Source organism: Antrostomus carolinensis, unplaced genomic scaffold (genome assembly GCF_000700745.2).
Source record: "Antrostomus carolinensis isolate BGI_N321 unplaced genomic scaffold, ASM70074v2 scaffold31043, whole genome shotgun sequence".
Classification (NCBI taxonomy): domain Eukaryota; kingdom Metazoa; phylum Chordata; class Aves; order Caprimulgiformes; family Caprimulgidae; genus Antrostomus; species Antrostomus carolinensis.
The window spans coordinates 21,887-32,514 of NW_010303668.1; the positions used below are offsets into that span (position 1 = coordinate 21,887).

At 38.5% G+C, this 10,628-nt stretch overlaps 1 protein-coding gene across 1 annotated transcript in view; it reads left to right on the plus strand.

The window, feature by feature from the left end:
• The window catches only part of CFAP44 (cilia and flagella associated protein 44), a 40,752-nt gene that overhangs the window by 16,966 nt on the left and 13,158 nt on the right, over nt 1–10,628 (plus strand). The window contains exons 15-24 of the mRNA XM_029084069.1: nt 708–860; nt 2,724–2,942; nt 3,456–3,601; nt 4,257–4,527; nt 6,514–6,569; nt 7,004–7,166; nt 7,500–7,630; nt 8,191–8,388; nt 9,084–9,242; nt 10,196–10,373. Coding sequence (XP_028939902.1) covers nt 708–860; nt 2,724–2,942; nt 3,456–3,601; nt 4,257–4,527; nt 6,514–6,569; nt 7,004–7,166; nt 7,500–7,630; nt 8,191–8,388; nt 9,084–9,242; nt 10,196–10,373 — 1,674 coding nt within the window. The remainder of the gene's footprint in view (nt 1–707; nt 861–2,723; nt 2,943–3,455; nt 3,602–4,256; nt 4,528–6,513; nt 6,570–7,003; nt 7,167–7,499; nt 7,631–8,190; nt 8,389–9,083; nt 9,243–10,195; nt 10,374–10,628) is intronic.

Genomic DNA, 10,628 nt, shown 5'->3' on the forward strand with positions numbered 1-10,628 from the left:
TTGAGTAACCTGATCTAGTGTAAGGTGTCCCTGCTCATGGCAGGGGGGTTGGAACTAGATGATCTTTAAGGTCCCTTCCAACCCAAACCATTCTATGATTCTATGATTCTATGAAATAAGCCCAGCAGTTCTCCAGATCACTTAAAAAATGGAAACTAAATACAGATTTGCCTTTTAAAATCTCAAAACACTAAATAATTATTACCCTTACCTTACCTGTTCTTACTAACTTTGCATTTTAAAGTAGCTGCTGGCACATACCTGCAAGAGCAAACTCCAAGCTAAACAGCATTTGGCAAGATTCTGAGCCAAGTCTTGAAGATACAAGGGATTTATTAGTATAGAAACGTATGAATGTTCAAACAATTATCAAAACAAAACCTCAGCTCCTAACTTTTGGGTTAGATCCATCCTTTAATTTAACCAAACTCCCAAAATATCATCACGCTGCTTCCAAGCTGAACAGTGTCAGAATGGTAGCTGTTTTGTATATGGCAAGGACTTCTTCAATTCTTTAGCTTTGCTAGGATACATAGTATAAAAGAAGCTCACTGATTTCTGATGTCCTTTGAAAAGTGTCCATTTAGGGAGTCAGAGTTAATGCCTCCTGGATGGATTTTGGCTTTGTGTCTGTGCATCTTCTGACTAACTTTTTTCCATTTCTTTCAATTCTGCTCTATACTTATATTTTTTGTGGTTTTCTACAGGAGAAGAGCACACTGCTCATCCTTTGTGAGAATGGCTTTGCTCTCCAGGTTCCTGCCCCGCTCCCTGAGGAACACGATACAGCGTCCACCTATCAAATAAAAAACCTGCCGACGCAGTACTTCCATTTTTGTAGTATTAAATCTCGAATCAAGGTAAGAACTCTCCTGTGGAGGTATTTCTTGTTGTTTATGTACCAGAGGACAGAACTACTCAAAAACTTTTCTAGTCCCAATCTTGCATCATAGGGATTTTGCTAAGCTTCTTGAAGGAGAAGGCCAGGTAAAGTCCATTAGTGACCAGGTTCCAACATTTGAAATTACAAATTGTTGTTTGTTTATTCAAAGAGAACATACATCACACCGAAAGCATGATGTGTATTTCATTAGATTTAAAAGATAGCATTAGTGAAAGGGAAAGGCAGTATAGCACATTAGTTCTTAAAATATTTTCATTTTGGTAATTTTCAGAAAAACTATGTGCCTTGTGGTCGATGTTAGCCCTGGAGGAAATCCCTTTGAATAGTCATAAAACACCCATGTGGTCACTTTGAGGCAAATATGAAAAATCATCTTTTTTTTTTTTTTCAGCAGTTATATGTTTCTGATTTTTTTTTTAAAATGTTGTACTGACTTTAAAGGCATGTTTTCTTTTCTATTTCTGAATGAGAACTAGCATTTTAGAAGATATGCCAGGCCAAAGGAAAAGAGTTATGCCAGCTCTCAGCTCTAGTTAATTTTGTGAAATTAAAAAGCAAGCTGATGTTAGGCTCAGGAGCAGAGCTCCAGTGAGCAGGCTCTCAGTCCCGTGTTCAGCTTCAGCACACCACAATCTAACAGCCTCTCTGTTTCTATTCTTAACCTGTGATTTCTCTGCTTTCTCTATTAACTGCTCCTGTCTTCTGAGTGGTGCATTATTGAATGTCAGGCAAAGCCTCATTTCTTTTTTAAAACCAGGAGGAAGTCATCATTCAAGAGAAAGATTTATTGCTACTTTTCTCACAGGAAGAAACACAAAAATGATCACAAAGCATAAGGAAAGATTGAAATAATGTGTGTGGAGTTTTGTTGGTTTTGTTTGTTTTGGGATTTTTTTAGTCAAAAGACAAGAATATTTTTGGGGGACAATATAAAAATAAAAAAAAAGGTTTCTACAGAGAGAAAGAATATTAATTGCTCAGTTCCTCCTGTAGGAATATATCCCTAATTAATAAGTTGCAACAAGGATGTTTTAGGTAAGATGTAAGGAGAGATTTCTAACAGTGAGGGTGGTGAAGCGCTAAAATAGTTTGCTTAGGCTGTAAAGTCCCCATAGCAAACTTTTAAAGGGTAGGTCAGACAAACATCAGCTGATAATATTTAAGGTTTAGTTGATTCTACTTTTGGGCAAAAGAATGCTCTTTTGAGATCCTTTCCAGACTTGTCTCTATGATTTGCTAATATCTTCTTAGGAAGATCCTGTTTTAGAGAATGTTTGATAATTGTTTATGCTAAAGTAGGCTTGAATGGAAAGGGAGTTTTAAAGGTTTTATAAATCTACAAATGTATTCCCTTCATTGTTCAGAAGAAGTAAAGTCCATTACAGCTTCTCTTTCTATCCTACATCAATGATGCATTAGAACTTGGGAATCTGACTTTAGCTTTCCAGTGCTTCTCTTTTTCCTGGGCAGGCAGAGGACAGGGCTTAGGAGTTCTGCAGAAGTACTACACTAGCAGTGGTTCATCTTGGGAATAATCTCTTTGAGGAAATGCTGAAATCTGCTTCTCATGCAGAATGGTTTCTGTTTCAAAGGGCCATGAGTTAAAATACTTTGAAGGAGGGAAACAGAGGCATTTCCACTGGAGACTCCCATGAAGTCTGGTTGATCTGTGCTTAGTTGAAGGAAAAGAGATTTCTCTAGTTATTCTGTATTTATAATGCCAGAACCACCTTGGATTTAAAGTATGATACTCCTTCAGTCAGTAATGCATAGAGTGCCTTGGTTCCATGTCTCCATGTTTATCTGCTTGTCGTTATAGCTGGAAGAGGAGATTGCACTGAGAGAGAAAAAAAGGCAGGAGAAGGAGAAAGCAAGGCTTGAATGGATAAAGCAGCAACAGGAGATGGGAAAGAAGATAGAAGAGGAACCTGAAGAGGAATCTGAAGAAGAGCCATTGCCACCTCTCTACATACCAGAAGAGCCCAGTCCCATCCTCTGTGGGTTTTACTCAGCACCAGGAAAATTTTGGCTTTCCATGGTAAATCAATTTTTATTTCATGTTGATGGATGGCAAGATGTGGCAACCTTCCCTTCACATCTGACTGCCTTAGAAAATGGATTATTTGAAATCTGCTATCTCTGGGAGGTGGAATCCCGTTTGTGAAGTAAATCAGTAGTGTCATTCCAATTCAGATTGTTCAGTAAATTTCCAATAGATGTGCTTCTTCATGATGCCTAAATTGACACAAAGAACTAAGCTGCTCACAAGCAGAAGGTAGAATCTTGACATACTGGTAGAATGACCTGTAATGCCAGATCATGATTTTTTTCTCTTTGGGTAAATAGGTTCTCTAGGATGACCTGTAATGCCGGATCATGAGAGATTTTTTTCTCTTTGGGTAAATAGGTTCTCTAGATGTTTGGAAGTTACATTTTCTAACCTATAGTAGATCCTTAAGAAAGGAAGAATTACTCTGAAATTTGCATTTACCTCATCAGCTGCTTCAGAGTTCTTTTGTTACCATTTCTTTATGGTCCTTCTCCTCTTCAGGGTGGGTATGACTCAGGGTTCCTCTATCATTGTGAATTCTCCTCAAATGATCACCAGGAAGATCCTGAAAACAGGCAAGATGAACCCTTTGAAGTGATTCCTGTTGAGGATACCGACGAAAATCCCATCCACCAAATCTCCTTCTGGTAACACACTGTAGTGTAGCAGTTAGCTTCATGATAAGGCTTGATGAAATTGAACTTGGAAGGGAGGTGGGTACACTGCTTTGTCCCTTTTTAATTAAGGGTCAGCTGTAGTATGTATAATATGCAGGAATTCTCTCAGTTTTTCCTGGCACTGAGTTTCGCTTAAAATTCCTCGTGGATGTACTTGGGCACTGACAGAACAATTTTAAAAGTCATCTTTTCAGACTCCCAATATTAGGTTCCCTGTAAGGCTAGGCACAATCTGCATCTCAGGAAGCAGATTTAGTTCAGGCTTTAATCTAGAGCTGGCTGCATTCACCACCATCCTTACTAGATGGAGAGCAGGGAGGGAAAACTGTTTTTCTAACTCTGAACTTGGTGTCTGCTACCCTGCACAACTCAGGGCTGAAACCAGTTCCATGATAACCAGCAAGTGGTGGAACATGCCTGAGCAGCCAGTTAGCTGGGAAAAAAATGTGTAGTAGTATCACACATACTTTAAATGGTCCAAATACTTTGCTTCAAGCTTACAAACTTGTGAAGGCTACATTTATTCAGATAGATGACCTCTTCTAAAGAAGTATCATGTTCTGAGCTGTCGCCTTACTCATTACAAGTTACCTGTTATTACTGTTTCTCATTCCTTCTTTGACAGTACCAGCAGACTGCTGATGTTCTGTGGGATGCAGAATGGCGCACTGCGTGTTTATCCTCTCCAAGATAAAGACCTCTCAGTGAATACCCTGAAGGATTACTGGTCCTTCAATGTACATGATAATGATTATGGCCAGATCCAGGGGATCTGTTCTAGTTATGATGATAGGTTTCTGATTACCTGTGGTGGAGATGGAAACATTTTTAGTTTCAACATCTTGTCTCCAGAGGATGTTCACAAAGAGCTAAAAGCCAAAATCCCCTCTCCTAGGGTAAGTCACTTCCTCTTTCACTGAATTAGGCCTATTTACAGTGAAACTACTGCAAGTGGGCAAAATCCAGTTCAATTATTTGGCATCATAGATCTTTCACAGCAAAAGCTGAAGTTTCCCAAACAATTTGGAAGATGAGTTCTTGCAAAACATTCCCTAATAAACAGGCACTATGACTGCATTGTTCCTTCTGAATGTTTTGTTTGTCTCCAAATGAGCATAGTATGTGTTGTTCATATGTAATATTCTACTAGTCTTTTCCCACTTAAAGGTGTCATCGTGCACATTCCTAGAATCAAAGAACCGCGGGATCTGTCATACTTAATACCTATCTTGGATTTAATTCCAATAAAGTATGATTCTGTTCTGGATGGGGATTCTAGAAATAATGTTGGAGAATACCAAGTGTATAGTTTCTCAGTCCATCTACTACCATTCATATATAATTCACAAGTTGGATTTTTTAAACTTGCAAAATAGCACAGCATGACACTGATCCTGTTGCTCTTTCACTCTTGGACAGCGTTAGCAGTAATGATTTTACAGGTGTCCTGTAATCACTGTAGAGCTCATCACCTTTAACATGTTTGAACAGATGACACTGGAACTCAATAACAGTTTGACTGGTAATACACAACCAGTGTATGAAGAGAGAGGTGTCAACTCCCCCAGTAAAAATGTTCAGACTTCATTGAATTGTTCAAAATTACACACATTTAAAAATTTATTGAGTGCCTGAATTAAACAAATATAACTTGAAAGAAGCAGTGAGACGTGGAGTAAAGAAGTGCTACCATACACAATGTATTTTGCACTAGATATACATTCAATACAGCTTAAAAATCTCAAAAGTGTCAACATAAAAGAAATTAAACTTTTAAATACTTTTAGTATTAGTTAGTATCTATGTTTTGAAAGATGGTTGACAAGGGAGACAGAGAGGAAACTGTTATTTTGATCAATTAGTTAAATTGTTCACAACTAGCTGGAATTTTTTACCAGTATAACAAGAATAGGTAGCACTAAGAATAGACTCAAAATTATTTTCTTAAACTAAGTGAATGATTGGAACCTGTGATATCAGAGCCTTGCTAGCTCCAGTATTACAAGTAGTGATTAATACACAATTACAAACCATATATACACAGCTTTATAATTTTAAGTATGTAAGTAGGTGTATATAAAGATCTTTATGGTCATTTTCTATTGTTCAGGCTAGCAACATTACTTAATGATCATCCTAATAGAGTCTTTCCCTTATCAAATTATATCTTCATTAAGTATCTGTTCTAGTTTTAAGTCATGTGGAAGATTTAAAAAATTCCATCTTCATTAAACTTAATGGGATTCTTAGAGAATCAAATACAAATCCTCTGAAACTAATTGAGTTAAATTACAGATCAATTTAGTATGACTGTATTCACTGTAAAGTGATAGGCCCCCCTCTTTTTTTAGAGCATGACTGCCTAGGGAAATGAGGCTTGTGTGACTGCAGTGTCCATCCATCTGTCATTCTTCACAGCTAATACTTGTGAACCTATTATGCAGTCAGCAGAAGCAAACCAGATGAATTACACATGTAACTTGGAATTAGCCCAGGATATGTTGTCTCTTGTCAACCTGGCAGTGAGAGGAGACAAGAGAATTGGGTTTGGTGGGGTAGAGAGCCAAAGATGTTATGGGACAGAGTGAAGTTAGGACAAGCAATGATGTAATGGTTAATCTTGATGGGGAGGATATGGGATTTGTGTTCTCTGTCCCCAAGAGCTATGCTTCATTAGTTCTTTTACATGTAAACCAACTTAATTGCTCTTTGTTCTTGAAACATTAAAACCTGGTATTTAAGACTCATATAGCAACATTGATTGTGGAAGTTTCTTTTGGTTTTGTGCCAGGCAATGGGAGCTCTGTCCTAATGTTTGTAAAAGCTTTATTGTCTGTTGAAACTATTATTACTTGTTTAAAGGCAAGACATTTTTATTCCAGAGTGGTCTTGAGAAGGAGGAGGCTACTGAAGACATTGAGGATCCCAATGCCTACAAGTAAGAGATGCTTGGATAATTATGAAAGAGATTTTCAAGTGTTGGTAGCTTTTTCTTCAGACCATGTGTTTCTTTTTGCCTGCTAAGAGAAGGGAGAAGTTGATCGCTCTGAATTTGAGTAATTTCCTTGTTACACACAGTTTTTTCAGCCTTTCCCTCCATTTCATCTACTTTTCTGTGGTAGTAATTCAAATATGGTACTCTGAGACTTACTTAACTTCAAACTACAGAGACAACACAAGGTCAAGGTCCAAGCCCCATGATGTTAGGACTGTACAAATGTACAGGAAGATGATTCCTTTCTAAGTTATCTTCAGAGCCATTGAGTTCACTGGGAATTTAAGGCTGTCAAGGACATTTAAAAGGCTACATAAGCTGTAATCTTTCCTCTCTTCCATTGAGATAACACCATTTCCTTTTTCATGTATTTTCAGCATTGAGCAAGTCAAGCAGAAAAGAGAGTCTGAACGGATAATGAAGGAAGCTGAAGAAAAAAAGAAAAAGAAAAGAGAAGAGTTAATTGCACTGAGGCATGAGTTTCTTTTTCTTCTTCAGAAGAATGAGGAGTTGCCCAAGCACATGCAGCTGCACAGAGAGGTACATCTGTTTTTTATAAGGGTCATTTATATTTAGAGGCACCTTCTTCTAAAATGTTGCTACCTGATGTGTTGGGGCCAAAGATGTCCAACTCTTTGGATTAAGGTGGGTCTATGAATATATAATTTACTGGCACTTCTGAATCATAGCTGATGATTTGTGCCATTTAAGAAGCATGTGAGAAAAATGTGCTTCTCTGTGGAGATCTGAATAGCTCCTGAAATACAGGTTTGTGTTGAATGTGAATGGAACACTGGCACCTAGGCAAAAATATTTATTATCAAAATCTAATAGCCAAGATAATGTGATGCTGGGTTTTTTCTCTTTCTGCAGCAGTTTGAGATGGACCGTAGACTCTTTGAGGAGCTGGAAAGGCAGACAGCACAGAGAATTCAGTTAGTGCAAAGAGAACTGGCTTGGGAGCATGAGAAACACTTGATCGGACTGCAGAAACTACAAAATCAGTAAGTACCACTTTTCTTCTACTTCTCCCTCTGACCCTGCATGGGGCTTATCTGTGAAGTTGTACCTGCCACAGGGAAAAACGATGTGATTTTTTCCCCTCATATAATCAGTATTTCTTCTGTTCTGTTCTGATTCTGTTCTTGTTTTATTTGGAACATGCACAAGAGTATATATTGATATTTGGGTGTACTTAACTTCTTTTGAATCTTTGGCAAAAGTTCAAATATGCAAATCAAGGAAGAGGCTTTATTTTGATTCACTTTTATGTGAAGAAAACTGGGATGGTTGGGGGTTTTTTTGAGACTAAGTTTGACTGGGTTTTTGCCAGTAAGTTCAGTAAGAACCAAGAACTCTTACTGGAACTTTGAAGGACAAAGATTGGATAAAAGTCAATAGATAATGTCAGATGTTATCATGCTATTACTTACTGATTTGTGAATTTACATGTAATGATTTATGTGCAATAAGTAAACTACGTTATTCATGTCCTTTTGGTCAAGGGAAAATGGTAGGTTGCACCTACTGACATCAGACAGTTTTGTTTAATTTGGCTTTTCAGGTTTCGGGACTCACTGGAATTCGACACTGTTGTTGTTCATGCCATTCAAAGCAATCATCAAATTTCCACCTACAGACTTCTAGCAATGTCTGAGAAGTACCCCCAAGATAAGGAACATCCGTCATGGCAGAGGACAGTACTTAAACGGACATGGAAACAAGAAGAAGAAAGGGAGATTGTCCAAGAGCCAAGGCGTACGCATAGGGCTAATGATGAGCATTTAAATCTCATGAGTAATACGGTTTCCGTCTTTCATCTCAGTTTGTTTTCCTGAGTCTAACCTAAAGAGATTATAATTTCTTTAGGTACAGGTAAAGAAATATAACTGTGGGGTTTTTTGTTTGCTTGGTTTTGGTTTTTTTGTGCCTACATACATAGTAACACACATACATAGTTTTCCATGTTTAGGTCAATGTCAGCAATTGTCTGTCAGCCCCATGGGTAGAATCATAGAATGGTTTGGATTGGAAGGGGCCTTAAAGATCATCCAGTTCCAACCCCCCTGCCAGCAGCAGGGACACCTTCCACTAGACCAGGTTGCTCAAAGCCTCATCCAGCCTGGCCTTCAACACTTCCAGGGAGGGGGCATCTACAACTTCCTTGGGCAATCTGTTCCAGTGTCTCACCACCCTCACAGTGAAGAACTTCTTCCTAATATCTAATCTAAACCTCCCCTCTTTCAGTTTAAACCCATTTCCCCTTGTTTTGTCATTAACATGACTAAGAGTCAAGTCAAAGAACCCAAACATGTTCAGAACATCCACTGCAGTGGAACTATACTGATAAACACCAGCTCTACAGGAGCCATCCCAGGAGGTTTCCAATAGTTGGAATTGCACTGTGCTACATGGTATTTACATCTTCATGTGGTTCTTTTTTGGTCCAGATGCTAGCATTTTCGAGGGCGAGGCTGAAAAGCCGACAATGCCAGAGGTCCAAAAGCCAACGACTCATTATATAGAAAGCAAACGTGAGCGAATCAGAAGACTTGTTGAGGAGTCTGACAAGGTGGAAGCTAAGATCATGAAGAGGAAGGCAGAGTGGGATGAATTGTGAGTCTTGAATTGGGCTCTGCCCTGTTAGCTCTGCTTCTTGTCTGAGGTCAAGTAATGCTATTTAGCTGTCATATGGCACTATAATCTCTCTGCCTAGTTTTTTATATTCCTAATGGTTGTAATTAAAATAGATGAGTTTTCATGTGTCTCTGAGTCTCAAGAGAGCATTAAAATCTTCCACTTATTTTCTATGGTTCTTCTAAAATATTAAAAAACTTGAATTCCGCTAGGTAACTACATCTTCAGATAGGGAGTAAAAAGGTGTCTAAGTCAATCATAACTGAGGAACACCAAGACCAGTACAGTCAAATCTCAGTTAACCCTACCAGCACCAGACAGAGCAGATGCTGTAACAGCTGGGTTAGTCAGTTGTGCTAACATCATGGCCATTATATGAGTGTTCGTGATATGCCTTCATGCTCCATGATAGTCTTTAGAGGCAAGAAAGAGGGACAAGACATCTTTGAATGCTCATGGAAGTACAGAAGTCCTTCATTAGGAGAAGAATGACAGGGAATGGGACCAATGTGGAGTTGGAGTACAAGTCTTTCTAAGGTTATTAATATAGATTTAATATAGAATAGAATCAGGTATTCTGTGCTGAGGGTTGGTGGAATGTTGGCACATGGCTCCCTGAGACTGAGAGCAGCATGTACTCACTAAACCCAGAACTCAGTCCAAGTGTAGAGGTTTAACCTGTCCCATGGCAGAGCTATGTTATAAGAGTTTTTTGAAAAAAAAAAAATTAAAACAATAACGTGAGGTTTTTGTTCAAATGTGCAAGGATATTCTTTTCAAAGTAGCTATTGATTCCTGAAAGAAGTGTATGATTCTTGATCCCCAGCTCATTTCTCAGGCCTTGCTGCAGAGATTGGAAGGTATGAAACGACCCTGTTTGATCATCTGTATGCTTTCTGTCTTAAAGTTCAGTTTTGTTTTGTACCTACTAGATACAAGAACAAACCTAGTGATGACTATGAGAATCCCAAGGACGTTGAGGACATCAGAGAGGCACAGGAAAATATGGGATGTTATAACCTGAAGAGTGCTGCTAACTACAGAGTCCCTGAACACCAGCATATGAGCACTGAGAAGAAGGTGATGCAGCTTACATCCCTGGAAGTGTTGGTATGTAAACTGATTCATTAATGTGTGTATTTCCCCCTTTTTGGGGGAGAAAGGACAGTGTATTTGTCACTGATGAAATTTTCTGAAAGGAAATCAAAGTGGATATGGGAAGAGGCCTTGAAGGACAGACTGACTGTCTTGAGTCAGCTTTAGTTACAAATCAGCCTTTCTCTTGTGAACTGTTAGTGCTTCACCAAACTCAAACCTGAAGCTTGTTAGACGAGAAAGAGAATTTGCCTTTTCTAGTACTTCAGC